Genomic DNA, 17848 nt, shown 5'->3' on the forward strand with positions numbered 1-17848 from the left:
GTCTAATTTACTGCTGTTGCACTGTTTCTTGAGACTGAGACCGGAGAGGTGTAACAACCAATGTGTTTTTAAGAGAAAATCTAAGGAAAACATAATTGCCTCAGTGCTACAGAAACAAAAAGAGACTTTCATTTTCTTTATTAAAAGAAACTAAGGAAAAGAGCACTGAGTTCTGTTTGGAAAGAAATATATCAGAATTTGTCATTTTGGTTATCAGGACTAGCAGATAAAAACAGAAATAAATTCATTTACAAGTGCATAAGCCCTGTATGTATAACTCACTCCAACATTTGGAAATACTCTGATCAGAATCACAGATGACCCAACCCAGGAAGAGTAGAAGAAACATTACAGTACAAAAACCAAACAACATTAAATGGGTATAATGCCCCAATTCCTATTTATTTTCTATTTTTATTATCAGCCTCGCAGCAGTTTGTTTCTATATTTATCTCCAAGGCACATGCATATATTTTTTTCTGTCCAGCCAGCAGCAGAGAAGAACCTGGCTCAAAGTCTGTTAGTTGCAGGTGGGCAAAAAAAAGCCAGTAGAAAGTAGAGAAGTGTACTGTGATCTCAGAGTTCAGTTGTGAACCCAACTCTCAGCACTACCAGTGCTGGTACTGCCAAGGAGTGACACAAGGTATAAGTTATGCCACTGCTGGAACTGACAGCCTAAAAGCCTTGCAGTGGATTTTGCCTATCCTCTGTAGGGTATCATCCCTAAGACTTCCCAGCAGTTCTGTTGCATGTGGCAGGCTTTCAATAAACATTAGTGGAAGCATCACATTCATCAGGGTAATAAGCATCCTGCACAAATATTTTCAATTTCACCCCTCCCAGACTGCAAAAAAAAATATTTTCAAAATAATAGGAATTTAATGTGGAACAGAAGTATAGCTATATGACTCTACACAACATAATAAGGAGGTCAGACATAAAGTAAATCCCAAATCAGAGGATTCAAATCGTGAACTATTCTTGGAAGGTCACTTGGCATGAAAAAATTCCAATCTTTTGTCAAATACAGTCACACAAACACCAGTCAGTAAACTGATCTGAACAAAAACAAAAACACTCTGCACTTCAAAATACATTCAAGATCTAAAATTATGCAATCATTCTGAAAATACAGTAGTGAAATAATAACTCACCTTTAAGAAATCTAGAAAGGCAGGTTTGGTGGCACATGTTTTCTTAAGAATCCCCACTGCTGTACTGAAGTTGTTTACATATTCACTGTATGCATCCAATACCATCGACTTCGAAAACTAAAGACATAAACAGGTAAACCTTATGTATAAGCCCAAAAGACATCTAAAAGCATTATTATTTAGAGCCCTGACAGATCAAGGACTCATTTTGTTAGGTGCTAAAGGCTTTTGCTTGGCTTAGTGCTGGATCTACAAAAATACTGACAATGCCTAAAATAACTTTTCTGCAAAACACAGGCTGGAGATCTAACAATGTAGCAGCTGTGAATTACAAAAAATGTAAATTTACAGAAATAGCATCATCTTGGTTACAATACTAGGGCATGAGGACTGAGTAATCAAGAGGACTGGGATCCCATGATCAACAGCAGTAATGCACTGCTGCCTACCTTCCAGATTTGATGAACAAGTCAAGTCCCAGTCCTACTCATGCCCCATCTTCAGCTGGCATTTATCAAGAAAGATGTTGTGGCTTGCAAACTGTCACGTGAAGGGAAAGATCACTGCCCATTGCTTACTTAGTAAAGATTATCCCTCTCTTCTGCAGAGCTGGTCTAATTAATACTCCCCAGCTTGCTCCAGTCAAAACAAGACAGATCAGGTTTAAAGAGAAGATCTTTAGTAAACATTCCTTTTTCATTAAAGTGGCGTCAAAGCAATCAAAAATCCAGATCCCAGCTCTCTTTTGGATGAAAGGAAAAGGCTGTAATACCCAGCAGCTGGGAGGCAACAAAGAAAAATACTCAAATCATCAAGGTAGGAAGCCTTTTCCATTCACATACTTGTGGGAATAAAATCTTTCTACCAATTGAGACACCATTTTGTTTCCCTAATTCAAGCCAGTGGCTAGTTCAGTCATCCACTGGATGGACTTCCATTAAGCATTTTGTAAATTCTCCTTATCTGTGCTACAGGCTCAGTTCAGACTAAGGAATTCAGGACATTACTTACTGTGATTTTTTTTTCTATTCTCAACAAATATTCTAAGCCCCATGTACGTAAAACTACCTGCTTTTTAAGAGATAAGGAGCTTCAATCTCACCTTAATTTTGAATCACTCTCCTCTGAAAAAGAAACTATTTACTTAAGCATCTCAAAGCTTCATCAAAGCCTGAAAATTTTAGCCACAATCTTCTCATCTGCTAAGCTAGCTGAAGACACATGTTCCTTACCAGAACGGTACATACACATTCTGACAGTTGCCGCAGGCATTGAAGACCATGGGAATAAAATGGTCAAATTAGATAGAAAGATACGACTGAATAAAAGTTCTAAAACAAAAAATAGATTATCTGTTCAGATGTATTTGCTTACTGAAGCAACAAAGACATCACCAATCATTTCAACAGAATCCCACTCAGACACACGACTGGCCAGTGCTATTTGAAACATTGAATGGCACTGAAGAATTTCTTTAATTCTATAGAAGACCATTTTGAGTTTTCTTTCACTCAGTAATTTTGGTTCCATTTCTGAAAGGGGCTTCTCATATTGCTGTGGAAAAAAAGACATATAAAAAGATTAAAAACACCTAAAAATGGGCTCCTCCTATACACAGAAGAAACAATAACAATTTATGTAACAGTATATACATATAAAATTTCTCTAAACATTTGGCATGAAGTATCTGTAGGAAAGTCTGTGAGTCACACTACAGATTCTTTAAGGATTAATTTCAAATTTCCAAATCTTAAATGCCAATGTTACCAACATACCTCCAAGATTCTTTTCAGAGCATCTACATAATTCTTTTCACTATCAACTACAGAGCCCAAAATATATCTTCTCACAACCTGTTGAGGAAAAACAGTTTTCTCAGAGACTCCAATCAGGTAAACACGTTCATCGTAACCAGGAATACTCATGATCAAATTTTTGCATTAATAACAAGCAAAAAAACACAAAGCAATATTGGCACTGCCATAAAATAAACACTCTAGCTCTTCAAGAGTCATTACATTTATCATTACTCTACAATTATCATTAGGACAGTAACAGTTACTGTAAGCCTAGGTAGTCTTTGCTGACTGTTCCAATTTCAAACTTTAATTCTGATACAATTTAATTGTAGATGTATGAATTTAGATATTGATATAGATAACAATAGGTACAGATGATATTGGCTATTTCAGTAAATAGCCACAATAAAACAAGTTAACGGTGTTCAAAATCAGGCTTCAAGCAGAATTCCTTCTTTCTACTTTAATTTTTTTAATATTACATAACCTTTATAGGACTGATTTGTAGGACAAATAAGCAAAAATTCATTGCCTTTTTAAGGCAAGGCCAAAGTAAAGTAAAGTATCTAAGTCAGGATCTGGGCTTAAGGGGGAGAACGTGGCAATATTACCATGCTGCCATGGTTTTATGATTTTTGTTGTCGGTATCCCACATCATAACATCATGTAGAGCACTGGGAGTTAAAGAGTTAATGCTCCAGTTCTGTGGACTGCCAATTTTCCAGGTACCTGGTTCTCAGAAGAGAAGAACTACATACCCCAGAGGACCTTTTTGTTTCTGTTTTCTGTTCAGAGGGAAAGACAGAACTGCTCACAAGTCATGAGAGTGCTCTCTTTTTTGCTGCTCATCTTGGCAGTGCTTGCTCCCTAGCTGTCTTGCCTTCAGCTTTAGAGTAAGGCCTTGGGTTTGGGACACTCTCTCTGTCTCTCATTTATTTGGTTTATTAGCTTCAATCCCATTTAACTTGTATTTCTGTTATTATAATTAGTAAATTAACTTTCCTCCTCAGATCGTTGCCACTGTTTTTTTTCCCTATTTGTTATTATTCATTTCCCTCTTTGTTCCCCCCTCTCCCACACCTTCCCCCCAGCTTTTCAGGCCAGTGTGCCTGTGGGCCTGCTGTCCCCCTGCCATAGACACACAGATAGATCTGGAGATAACTCTGTGACACATGCCTAGGTGAAAACCTTATCTATATTCATACCAATTGAAACAATTAGAAGAGTTTCAGGAAATACTATCATATTTTATGTTTACAGACTAGGCTGTTCATCACATACCCTCCTTCACTCCCTGAAGCTGAAATGCACACTGCATGCATGAAAGGATGCAGAAATTGATCTGATTCAAAAGTAAAACTTTTAACTGATAAGCATTATATTTCTTGGTTTTTTAGGGATTTGGTTTCACCCAAAACAACGTCCTAATCCAACTCATCCCAAGGTTTTCAAAAGTGGTGTTCTATTCGAGGGAGAAGGCAATACGAGGGCAGAAATACAACATTCCCCACAAGCACAAGACAAGGAAAAATTGCTTCTTTCTCTATTTTAAGCTAGCATGAATTACCATGAAACTCAAATCTCAGATTTGCTTCTCTTCCCTGTGGCCTCCTGCTTTATTCTCTGCAGCTGCCTTTAATTCTCCACACTTGTATTTCATATTATTAAGTTATATGCAGGTCATGTAAGGATTTTCTTTCAAGTACTGGCATTTCAAAAGAAGATTTAAAAATTGTGTGAGCCCTTGCTTAAAGATATATAGGGTAAAATTCATTGTGTCTAATTTGTATTTAGCCTGGATTAAACAGTTTTTTATTGGGTGTAATATATTGGCTGCTCCTGTAGGAGATCTGGATACCTCTGCATTTTGTCACACTTCATTCTTCTGAAAAGAATAAATATGTTTGCAAAATATTTTTTTCAGGCTCTACAATACACAAATTAAATACTTTAAAGTGCCTACAAGTTCATCACGATATTCATAGCTTACACGAGGCCCACATGCAAGTATTAGCACTTTTGCTAGTAAAAGTACCATATAAACATAAACAATGTATAACAAGATTTCATGTCACAGTCTTAAAATGATGCAAAAGCTAACATGATAGTTACAGAAAGCAGAATGTAATAGTCCAACAGGAGCCTGATATTAAACAAAAGCTATCCTGCCACCTACTGTTTAAAGCAAGCACATTCATAAAGTCAGCTTATTCATCACAGAGTAATTCAGGTTGTAAGGGACTTCTGGAGTTCACTCAGTACAACTGGGATACCCAGGGCTGCCATGTAGTCTGCTGTCCTCCAGACTGTGTCACACGCAGGGTTATGCTGTCCCTGAGCCAGGAGTCCTGTTTGAACCTGCTGAACCACCTGGATTTTCTGTCAGCCCAGCTCTTCAGCTCAAAGTCAGCCTGAACAGCAGCCTTACTTTCCAGCATGTTACCTGCAGCCTACCCTATTCATTGTGGACTGCAAACATGCTGAGGGGCGCATTGCAGCTGGTATCCAGATTGTTAATAATGACATTAAACAGCACTGGCCCTGCATCAGCTCCTGAAGGACAACACTAACACTATCACCTATCAGACTGTATCACCGATGACAACTCTCTGAGTAAGGTGTTTCAAACTGTTTTTCACTTTATAGTCTACCTTTGCAAATTATATCTCTTTTAACATACTACAAGGATACTGCTGGAGACTCTGAAGAAAGCCTTGCTAAAGCAAAGATGAACGACACCCTCTGTTCTCCCTATCCACAAGCCAGTCATCTCAAGGGCACTCAGGCTGGCCAGGCACAAATGGACTTCTTGAAATCTGTTCCCAATCATCCTCCTGTCCTTCCCAAAATCTGAAAATAGCTCCCAGAAGAATCTGCTCTATAACCTTCCCAGGGACTGAGGTCAGGCCAGCCAGACCCTAGTTTCCTTGGGTACTCCTTGCCCTTCTTGAGGATGAGTGTGACGTCTAATTTTTTCCAACGCACTGATGATAAAGGCCTTCTCTTCAGTACCGCTAAATACATGCCACCTAGTTTTAAGGACGTGTTTCCTTAATTCCAACTGGCCACAGCACCAGTATCCCTTAGCTGTATCCTATTCCACCGCAGGTAATAATTCACAGGACCTATCTTGTAGGGTTGGAGGCTCCGAAAGTCTGAGGACAACCCTTAATTAGTAAAAGCTGAGGCAAAAGTGGCACTGACTTCCTCAGTCTTTTCAGTGTCCTTTGTCAGACCATATTTTTCTTAACTTTCCTTTTTCTTACATGTACATCAAGATACATATACACATAAGGAACCTTTCTTTTCATCCATCACAGCTCACTAGCTCCAGCTGAGCTCTGGCTTTCCTAACTCCATCCCTGCTCAGTTGGGCAGCTCCTCCTGGGTAGATAACCAAGAATAGAGGTTTATTCCAAATTAAGAGCTCTCTCTCTTTCCTGAAGAGGATACATTTATTTAAAATTTGCCAAGTTTTAACATTTTATTTAAACATTTATTTTAACATTTTATGAAACTTGGCAAGTAAAGAAAAAAAAAAAAGCCCATACAACTTTTCTTAACCTGTCCTTAATTTGTTTTTCGAGAAATACTGTTAGATTTGCTGTGCATTTTCTGAAGGCACTGACCAACTCAGGACTTCACACCACAAAATGCTAAAAGCTTGCATCTAGCTATTACTACTTGCCATAACAATACAGTAATATGAACCCACAGGATTTATTCTCAGCCAAAAATTCAAACTGATGCTGATGGTTTCCAGCATTAATATAGACTGTGAGAGGGTGACTCTTCTGTAGACTTGACTTTTTTTTTTAAAATATCAAGAAAACTTTAGATTCAGAGAGCATGCAGAATATTCTCTATATTTAAAACAGAAATCTTTGAGCTCCAGAAATACAGAAATGTCTTCTGACTCAACAAAAATACTTAAACTCTTATTTCTCACTCAAAGCCATCACATTTACCCTTAAGTGTTTAGGTAGTAAAATAATATAATTATTGCAGATCCTAATTTCATAATGCTAAACATTTCGCATTTCAGGCTGACTCCAGGATTGATGCAATTCAACACACATATAGGAATTTTTAAAAAGCTACTTATTCAGACCTGAATTAGATCTCCACTTGTTGTTTGATATTAATGCCAACATGTTTGAAAAGCAAGGCACCTGGGAACCACTGATGCAGAGCAGAAGGAAAGTGAGTGGTGGAGGGTGAGGGCACAGGGCAAAAAAAAAAAAGAGGCAAAAGATCAGATTTCCAAAAGCCTGCTACCTGCTGTTGTGATAATCCTTCAGGCATAGGGGTCATAATTGCTTCTGTATGCACACAGTCCACGTCAATAAATAAATTTAGCTCCTCTTCTTCCAGGCATGATGATCTATGATCTAAAAACAATTGAATAACCAAAACATCAACGTTGTAAAGTTTAAATTAAAAAAAAAAAAAGGAGGTAGACAAAGATCCAACTGTCCATGAACAGCATTCACAGAGTAGTCTTATCTTAACTTACCATGCAAATGAAATTTCTCAGCATTTCTATAGAATCTACGGAACACTCTAACACAGAGCAACTTTCAAAAGATAGTTCCAAGTCCTAAAATCTGCACAGAAGCAGATAACCTATGCATCTTTTGCTTGAACTTTCCTTCCTCTTCCCAGATACAAGCACAGGGCTGTCCAGTGTGACAACTAGGACTAAGGCTCTGCGGCTCAAGGGCCTGCAGTTTTGAAATAAATGATTTTTGGGAAGAAGTTAAACACAATCATAATGTAATTCACTGCAAGAAATTCCATATAACCATCCATAAACTGAACTAAAACCAGTAGCCAAACGTGTCAAAATACTGGCACTTGCAGGAAGTAAGAATAAGGGATTCCACATTGATCCCTAAGTATTTCTCAGTGCCACTAATTTTACGAAAGAAGCATGACCGAAGTGCAGTGATAGGTGGCAGCACACAGCCAGTCAAACAGTCAGACACCAGCAGAGGAGAAAGAAGGGACTGTGTGAGAAACTCAGCTGGTATCAAAAAGTGAATTAAGGGAAGCAGTTCTGTTGGCTAGAGGAATTTATGAGATTAATCGACAAATTTATCACATGCTCCCTGTTGATTTGGTAAGTGGCTAAAGTATTAAGCCATCCACAGATATCCAGCATCTGCTACTTAACCTCAACATAAATAAAGCGGAAAGCTGGGTCCATTGTAACACTGCTGTGCTGATGAAGGTCATTTCCTCCTGTGCAACAGCAAGAAGGTGGGAATACATTTTTTACCACTAAATCTGCCATTTACTTTCTTTTCTGGTTGTCAATCCCCTAAATTTAGGCCATGATGGGGATGCGATATGTGCACTAGGCCTTACAGATACAACACAGCTTTAAGTTAGCTTACTTGCTAAAAACCATCTTATGCCAGTCTTGTGGTTTTGCCTTCTTAAAACCATAGTTCTTAAAGCTCTGAAGTTACAACCATTTAATTAGCTGAGCAGAAACCTGAGCAGAAAAATAGACTGCCCCTCCGACTTGCAATGGAGGAGAAAGAAGTTTCAATTTTCTTACTACTCCCTGTCCCATGCAAATAAAAAAAAAACAAAAAAACTGTGGACTGTGGTCTCTGAGGGTCATATCAGAGGACTGATGCTTGTTTGAATTTAGAATTCCTTCTGTTGTGACAGCTCCTAATTCCAGACCCTCCCCCCCCACTTTTTTTTTTTTATAACCCAAAACCAATAAAGCATGATAAAGCTTCCACCATCAGGTAGAGTTATTCAAGGGAGGGAAGTAGACAGACTGAGTACCCTAATCAAATTTCTATAATCCCCATATACCAATTTTTAGCTAGCATCTACTACACTCATATTTTTTAAGTGGACTCCTCTGTCTTGCTTTCGGACTCTGAGGTCACTGCATCCTAAATCTAAAACTACTCAAGATGCAATGACTGTACAGTGATCTGAACTGAATGTTAAACTATTATTAGCTGACATAGAGCTGATCTGACATTCTGATCTAGCAAGTGGTGTTCCTGCCAATGGCAGGGGGTTGGAACTAGGTGATCTTTAAGGTCCTTCCAACCCAAGCCATTCTATGATTCTATAATTCTGTGCATCCAGTACCTGGCTCCTAGTACAAATAAAAATCCTACTGAACTATTCACAGCCTTTCTCAGAAATAACTAGAAGAAACAACATTAACAGAGTAAAATAACAGACACATACCTTGAGAAATAAAAGACTTAGTTCTAATGAAAGAACGACCCTTCTTCACAGCTGCTTTTGTCTTTTCTAGTCCATCTTTGGTACCTTCTCTAGCAGCTCTCATGAGCTTTTGCATCTGTAAGATAAAAAGTACAGTCTACATGTTCAGTGAATAATGGGAATCCGCTTCAGCTACCATGCAGAGTACTTTTAACATCTCTTTCAAAATACTGTCAAGTGGGGAGCTACAAATATACCCCCAAGTCAAACAAATATACTGGAAGTACACACAACCATCAAACTGCAGATGTGAACATCAGTATTTCTTCCCAGTAAAATCAAACCTGGATAAAGAGTCTTACTTTATGACAACCTTGCATGTATGTTCAAAATGGAAGAAATGGTTTAAGAACTCTTCTGCTTCAAAATATCTGAAGTCACAATAAACTCAAACACTCAGCTTTATATTATGTAACAAATAAATACTAAGAAAGGTCGTACATGGCAAGGCTTCTCATTCATCTGCCACTAGCTCTACCAGAATATTTCTGACTTAAAGATTCAGTTTTGTACTGACTACATTCTTAAGTAACCACTGTGTTTTGCAGAAAATCTTAAAAATAATAATTTCATTAATTGAAGAAATCAGTATGTTGATTTAATTAAGTATAATTTTATAGTACACTACGACAACATGGAAGTCTCTTGGAGAAAAAAAACAACCAAGAGATGTTTCACTGGGAAACTAAACTGGTTTATAGTCTTCCTTTCCCAGTGGCCGCCAAAACCACCACCGCCAGAACTGTGCTGACATCATCAGCTACATTAGAATACAAATAAAGCTGTCTTGCTGCAATCAGGCAGGTTTTTTCTGTCTGAGATAAAGTTTTTAGCATAAAAAACTCCAGTGAAACAGCCTTTGGATGCTAGCTCCTTTCAGAATGGATAGCAGCAAGATTCTCAGTCCTACAATTTTTATGCAACACGGACAAAGAGCCAGGGTCAGAGGTGCCCTGTGGAGCTCACGGGGGTTGTACTCCTAGCTCAGACTCTGAGGTAAAGGCAGGACAACGTCCTATCTGATCACGATTGATAAATAAGCGTGAGAAACAGTTATTGACAAAATATTTCTAAGGCAAACTGCTTAACAATCCAGCACATTTAGAACTCATTTTAAACAAACTATTGTCTGTTTTTTTTAAGCTATTACTAAAAGAAAAAGACAACATTGTCTGCGTTGGAAAAGCAATAATTTAAACACAGCTAATTACAGAAATTAACTACGCTACCTTCAGCTCATGTTTTTGCTTTAGTTGCTGAATCTCTACTGCTCCCACAGTGTTTGCCATCAAATCTTTCATCTTTTTTTCATAATGCTCCTTTAAACGCGTAAGGTCATGAGAAAGCTACAGTGTACAAAAAGACACAATCTTTTCAAACAGCCCACAGTGCAAACGTCATGCTAAAGTACTCGAGTATATCATGCATGTTGCCCAGTCTGCCTACTGAAACACAGACAACTGAAGGAGAGAATATTCACGCAGGGAAGCTCCAGCCCGGCGAATGGACCGTTACCCCTGCAGTTCACTGGACTTGCCGAAAGTCAGCCGGGCACCTTTGCACTATGCTGGCAACTATGTAAAGAGAGAGATAAAGTCACTTAGTCTAAGCTAACTGCATATTAATTATATTATGCACATCTCTTACAAACCATTTGGAAACACATCAATTTTAACACGAGCATCATTCAGTGGAGTGCAAACCCAGTGCATTTCTGACTCTCCTTCAAAATGGTGAATCAGATGAATTCTCAAAGGCTGATGAAGCTGCAGAAGTTGCTGACACCTGAGAAAATGGAGATCTACAGTACTAATGAGTTGGGAAAGAAGAATCTAATAGGGGAGGACTTATGCCCAGCGTGTGGGAACTGGGAAGCATGCATCTTTCCTCTGCTCTATCACAGCCTCATTGCATGGCCGCATAAACACCTCATGCATTAATATATTCATTTGCAAGGTACGTTATCATGGAGAAATGCCCTGGAGTACTAATTAATCATCACTAAACGTTTTGAGGAAGCCAAATGAAAGCAGTCAACATTTCAATAGGAAAAAAAATAGATATTTGGCGTGCCTTATAACAGAAAAAAAGCTCAATGGAAAAACCCTCTGCTTGATGCCAACAGAGTTATTTGGCAAATGATCAAAGCATCAGGAAAGAGACGGCTTACTGAGCTGAAAACAAAGGGGCAGGTCCCGCACTGAGCTCTACTAGGATGGGTTAGGATGCAATTACCTCCAACATGATGATTCTGGTATTACAGCAGTATAATTAAGAACAGCATCTGGTTCACAGCCTAGAAATATTTGATAGTATAAACACTTTCAATTCTTAAAAATAAAATTTAAAAAATCATTTCAGAAATAACAATTAAAAAGTGACTCTGAGGGAAGTCATACCACCACTTACACTTAAAATCACACCTCCAAACTTCCCATACTTTTCAACCAACTGAAAAAAATAATAAGGTAAGTCCCCCTTAGGCTCTGAAAGACTATAAAGGAAACATGCTGGGAAAATACTGTTAACATCCATCGTAAGACCTGAGGAGAAATGAGAGTTAGTCAAAGGAGTGGATACAGGGAACAGGTAAAAAGGGGAGTGGCTTCTGCGTATGCTGAAATGCTGAAGCAGGAGCTTGTTTGTTTTATCTTAAAAATCCTAAAGTTTTGGTCTTTACTCATCCTCCTCCAAACCCTCTCTCTAGTTTCCCAAGTTCTCCAGCTCCCAGTGACCCATACAGGGGCAGCAGTCTCTCCAACTTCTCCATCCACCAGCTAACATACTACTCAACTCCTCACCTCTATCCTCAGCAGAACAAACAAGCAGCCACGTTAAAACTTACATGCTGAAGTGCAAAGTACTTTCCAGCCTCTTCCAAAGATATTCAACAACCAAACTCAGTTTTCTTCAGGTTGAAAAACTTCCTCCCCAGAAAGAAACTGCTGCAACAGCTTAAACTTGTTCTAGTCAGGTCAAAAAAAAAAAAAAAACAACAAACCAGTAACAACAACAAAACCACAACATCAGCACCCAGCTTACAAAGTGCTGATTTGAGTGGGATCAAGTTTTCCAGCTAATTGCTCACTCCCTGATTTCCAAAGCACAGGCAGCAAGGATGGAGGTCAAGGGAAAGTAGATTACGGGTACTGGAGGGAAACAAAGAAATGAGGCTTTTGTTTTCATTAAGATGAGACGCCTGTAAAATTCAAAATAAAGGTGCCATAGAAGAGCACGTGCTTCAGTATTCGCATCTTGAATGTGTTCTCTAACATTCTCACACATTTCCTGTTTGAAAGCGCACATGTACAGGGACTGTATTTCCTGGAATAAAGGCGCAATAAATGTGGTAGCAAGAGTAGTAGTAGTATTTAAAACAGGATAAAAAGTATCTAGAGCTGGAGAAGCAGAATGCAACTAAAGCAAGCACACCCAGGTTAATGAAAAAATAAGCAGAATGTACAATTTGGGTCCTCAGTTTTTTCTATTTCCCCTTCCTGCTGCTGCATTACCCCTACAAATGTATGGGTGCTGGAGCACTTTGCTCACTGACTATACTCAATTACAAAGCAGCTCATAGGCATCTATTACTGGTTAGCACACATCAGAGAAACTCCAAGTTTTCTGCAGGATCTCCAAGCACCAAAACCTCCTTCTCTCAGAGGAGCTGTGCTCTGTCCAGGCTCTACACATCACTGCACCTGGGTGCAGGTATCCTCCCTGCTCTCAGAGCAGGGAACTGACTGCTTCCCTAGATCACACACCCAACCATTTGTTTTTTCCCTTCACAGCACCCTTCACAGTAAGGGCATAAGAGTAAAAAGAGAGGAAATGAAGTAGAGAGCGTGGGAGTGCAGATCTCTTCCCACAGTGCAGTCAAAAAGATGCAAGAAGGGCACATACTCATGTTGTCAGCAGCTTCCTGGCACAGAGCATAGATGTCACCAATATAGCATTTTAACCACACCACCTTTCTTCTGTCTGCAATAAATGGTACAGACTTCTCTTCGATTGCACACACACACACAAAAAAAATTATTTCTTTAAGGTCAGTCACCACCAAATGACCGAAGTGATACAGATCTAAGGCAAACAGGTACGGAACACTGGCAGTTTTGTGACTTTTGGGTGCCTGAAGGATACCAAAACCTCAAGCCTTGTCAGGCTTACCCCAATTGTTCTTCATATTTTCCATACTCATTTACCACTTACACTAATCCAGCAGCTGCAAAAAACAAAATGTGAGCAACTGCCCACATGGAAAAATGATCCCATTTTTAATTCCACTTTTAATCAGTTTGAGGTTTTCTCTTTTGAGGAGCTCCTGTTTAATACTTCCATCTTTTCCCTGTTGCATTTTGTTCTGGACTGCTAATCCCACAGATTTACATCTCCTTTATAAAGACGATGGCATTTGAAGCTGGGTTAAAGAGACGGGAAATACAGGAGAGAAAGGCAAGCATTGAAAAATCAAAACCTCAATGACTGAGCAGCACTGCAGGATACATACGTGTCTCTTGTGGTTGCCTCGCAAAAAGGAGCTGGGAATTCCATTTTTACACTCGGAATCACTTTGTTCTTCGTAGCTTTCAAACTCACTTGAACTCCATCCATACTCCAGTGAGCTGTTTCCACCATCATCACCATTTTCAACATCATCATAAATCATTTCCTCTGCAAGAATTAAACGAAAATAAAAGAAAGCTACACTGAAATACCTGTTTATTTAAACAACAAAAACCTTGTTCAGGATGTACCATAAAGAACAATGCAGACCTTCATATGCACACTTTTGCATAATGTTAATCCAATCCAATATTAAAAACAGCCAAAGTGAGTGTCTCTGTTGAAATAGTACCAGAACACACAGCCAGTTCTTGCTACACACCACAATACCATCGGAAACATGTCCTACTCAAACACTACTGCTATGTCCAAATCCCACAATATATTAGAAAGAATTCACAGCTACTACTCAAAGTACAATTACATCCTGGATGAGAAACCACAGTGCAAAGACATCCCTGCCTAATCCACTAAGGGATTTCCCACTGATAAAAGCATTACCCATAAATGCAACATAATAAATTCAAATTATAAATGAAACAAATTTTAATAGTACATTTTGCAAAACATCTTGCCTAGATAGCACTAATGACAAGAAATGAAAATGTTTAGGCTTTAAAGATAAACGTGTGCTCCACACAAGAAATTGTTTTGTTGAATCATTAACATGGTTATAATCAATTTCAGTAACAGATGAAGAGCTATGAAAAGCAGATGCCAAATTCCTAAACAAGCAGATTCATTCAAACATAATTTGTTTGTGACAAACAAGCCTTCCACAGTCTTCACAATGAAGAAAAACAACACAACAAACCCTAGCAAAAGTTTGTTTTAAGAGGCTTCTTTATACCTAATTCCACCATTCCCAATAAAGGAAACATCTAGGCTCCACCAACTACTTTAAGATCTTTGCTACTCCTTTCAAATACAGTGAGAAGCTAGAGCACTGCAAAGCTGAAAGAAATCCTTTTTGTAAACTCACAGTCAAGACGGTAAACAGCTGCCCCACATCTCCCCTGACTGATATTCAGTAAGCTGAATACAGTTTTCCATCAAACAGCAATCTTTATGTGAAAGGGAACCTCCAAGAATAGAGCAATTCTCTACGCAACTGTGATAATGCTGCAGTATTATATATTAATAGACTATTTAAAACACTCCATCCCTACTACCTCTGCCTTATTTAGGTTACTACAGCTACAACACCCAACGCTGCCATCCTCTAACATACAGAATACAGTCACTCAGAAATTTTGAGGTGTATCTATAAAATAAAGCAGAATTCAGCATCTGGACATAGAGGTGTAGGAGACATGCTGAGATAGATCTTGTCAAAAGTCAGCTTTAATCTGTAAAATGTAATGATGATTGTCAGGGTTAATTCTGCTTACATAGAACTTAGTTAATGCATCTGTTCAGTATACATGCACATAGGTTGTGTTACATTGATTTTAACTTAAAATAACATCTATACGGTCCATATTACAAAGCCTTCAAACCTGGTTCAGAGTCTGAATTTTCTCTTGGCACGTCATCATAAATTACTTCATCTGGGTCTAAAAGCAAAACAAAACAAACAAAAAGGAATGAGAAAACCCTTAACATCTAAATGGGACCAAGAAAGAATTTTGGCTGTACTGGTAGATACTGGAAGAGGTTGTCCAGAGAAGTTGTGGACTGTCCCTCCCTGAAAGTGTTCGAGGATGTGACGGAAGGTGTTATTGCCCATAGCAGGAGGATTGGAACTAGATGATCTTTAAAGGTCCCTTCCAACACAAGCCATTATATAATTCCATAATACAGTGGAGATACGATTCATTTTCCCTCAGCATTTTACTAGTACATCTAATCATGGTTATTCAAGTAACACAATAATGCATAGGAACTGTAATTGCATGGTATGTGTGACATTCCAAGTGCTTTTACCTACACTGCTTATTATGACCTTCAGTAGCTTGAAAACAGAAATCTGCTTCAACAGCCAGCTCTCTCCTTTTCATATTACAGCACTTATAAAGTGCTGCTCAACGCCTTACCAGTTAGATGTAAAAAGCTGTAACTGACATTTTCAGAAAAAGAATCAAAACCGTAAGTAACATAATGATCAACTTAGAAAGTCAAGAGGTAGGACAGGAATGCAAATTCTTCAACTGTTTAAAGTGACATTAAGGTGAACCTCCAGCCGAGTGAGATCTCTCACAGTGTCGTATCTGAGAACAGCCAGGATAACCCATCAACAAACTACACTGTCTATGTTCTACTTTCAAATGGATGTATTTGGACTTGATGATCTTGCGGTTGGACTTCATGATCTTTAAGGTCTTTTCCAACCTGAACAATTCTATGATTCTATTAAGAAATTATGCCAATTCCTTCCCTTCCACCTTCTCTAGGAACTTGTTTGCCAGTTACTGTAGGAGAACAATTTCACACACAGTCACAGAGAACACTGCGAACTTAAGCAAATTTCCACCATATATATGATAGAGCCAAATGTCCTTTAGACAGCGATTAATCATTCCGTAGACTCTAAAAGTGGAATGGAAAAATGAGTGTTAACTTTGTTTTAAAGCACATAATTTTATTACACTACTAGATATTTTTAACTGGGCACAGTTGGACTCCAGAACGCTCCTGAAAAAAAAAAATACAAGTGAACATGGACGCTCCTGTAAAACGTGTGTTACAGAACAATGTACATTACATATACTGTTTATCACAACTATCACAACTTAAAACTGACCTTCTATGTCTGTATTCTGAGCTCACTGATACTTACTTTCCATCCATTCTGTATTTGCAGGATCTGCAACCCACTTGGCCAGAGCATCATCCTCTCTCTTGACCTGGTTATCTTCACTTGAGGGGAAAAAAAAAAAAAAAAGGCATAAAATAAAAGCATTAAAGCCTACACAAAAATACATTTAAACATCCACGAAAACAAGTCAAGTCAATAAATAAAAGCATCTTACTGTTTTCTTACTGTTTCTTACTGTTCTCACTCTGAGGCTGATGATTACTTAAAAACCCTGCTTCAGCATGTAATTAGGATTTTAATAATCTAATCCATTTAATAGTCTGATGACTTCAGTAAATAAATTGAAAACACTTTCCCTCCAACCTCAAGAAATATTTATTTCTAAGTTATTTTTTACCAGAGCACAAAACTCTCTTTGAAAGTGTTTTTGCTGTAAATAAAAATAGACATTCAAGGCTACAGCAACAGGTGCACAGCCTCCTAATGGCCGGGGGGAGGCTATTTTCCTTCTCTATCTGCCATGGGTGGGGCTCAATCTGCAGTAGACCATCCAGTTTTGGCTCCACAGCACTTCTCTTCTAAAGAGACGTGCAGAAATTGATTGGAGTTTAGCCAAGGGCTACTGAGATTGTTGGGGACATGGCAGGCACACAGCCTACAAGAAAAAGGTTGAACATGGGGAACTTATTTAGCCTGATAAGAACGGTGATCCAGTAACAGCTATAACTATCTGAAAGAGAGCTACAAAAGCGATGGAATTCCATCAGCCACGGCTGGTCTGACTGCATGTTGGCAGTGGTCCTGCTGCAGCTGATGACTCTATAAAAACTGTATATTTTTTTCCCTCAAAATGTCATGGACAGTTATATACAGTAGACCTTAATCTGCACAGATTTTGGTACACAAGCAAAGTTAAGAAGTCAAAAAACTAACAAAACTTGAAAGCACCAGGCATGAAAAATGAAGTATTTGATTTATAGAATCCAAGGTTTCTCAGGAATTAAAGTTTCATAGATCATTAAAACATGCTGAATTGTCAATCACCTATTTTGGGGCTCCTCTGAGTTTAAAGAATTACAGTGACATTCTTCAGTTGCTGACTGCATACCTGCTAAATAGAAAAAAAACACATACAATCACCAAAATGCTTGGATATAATAAAATGTTAGTGTGGTTCAAATGGCACAAATTAGTTTAAGAAACTGTTGTTGTTTTGTTTTTTTTTTAATATTGTTAATGAATAATCTACGCAACATTTTTATTCTTGAACATATCTAAAAAAAGTATGTGCTTCTTCACACTATCAC

At 38.3% G+C, this 17848-nt stretch overlaps 1 protein-coding gene across 6 annotated transcripts in view; it reads right to left on the bottom strand.

Moving 5' to 3' along the window:
• Window positions 1-17848, bottom strand: part of ARHGEF10 (Rho guanine nucleotide exchange factor 10) — a 114555-nt gene that overhangs the window by 62009 nt on the left and 34698 nt on the right. For 3 of the 6 annotated variants that reach the window (XM_015284924.4, XM_015284922.4, XM_001235642.7), the window contains exons 5-14: window positions 17586-17652; window positions 16563-16642; window positions 15283-15339; window positions 13728-13891; window positions 10447-10563; window positions 9179-9293; window positions 7232-7344; window positions 2930-3007; window positions 2529-2708; window positions 1155-1271 (exon numbers count right to left, since the gene is read on the bottom strand). In XM_015284924.4, coding sequence (XP_015140410.2) covers window positions 1155-1271; window positions 2529-2708; window positions 2930-3007; window positions 7232-7344; window positions 9179-9293; window positions 10447-10563; window positions 13728-13891; window positions 15283-15339; window positions 16563-16642; window positions 17586-17652 — 1088 coding nt within the window. The remainder of the gene's footprint in view (window positions 1-1154; window positions 1272-2528; window positions 2709-2929; window positions 3008-7231; window positions 7345-9178; window positions 9294-10446; window positions 10564-13727; window positions 13892-15282; window positions 15340-16562; window positions 16643-17585; window positions 17653-17848) is intronic. The other 3 variants (XM_015284925.4, XM_046939103.1, XM_015284923.4) reach the window with 2 other exon arrangements.

Source organism: Gallus gallus, chromosome 3 (assembly GCF_016699485.2).
Source record: "Gallus gallus isolate bGalGal1 chromosome 3, bGalGal1.mat.broiler.GRCg7b, whole genome shotgun sequence".
NCBI classification, from domain to species: domain Eukaryota; kingdom Metazoa; phylum Chordata; class Aves; order Galliformes; family Phasianidae; genus Gallus; species Gallus gallus.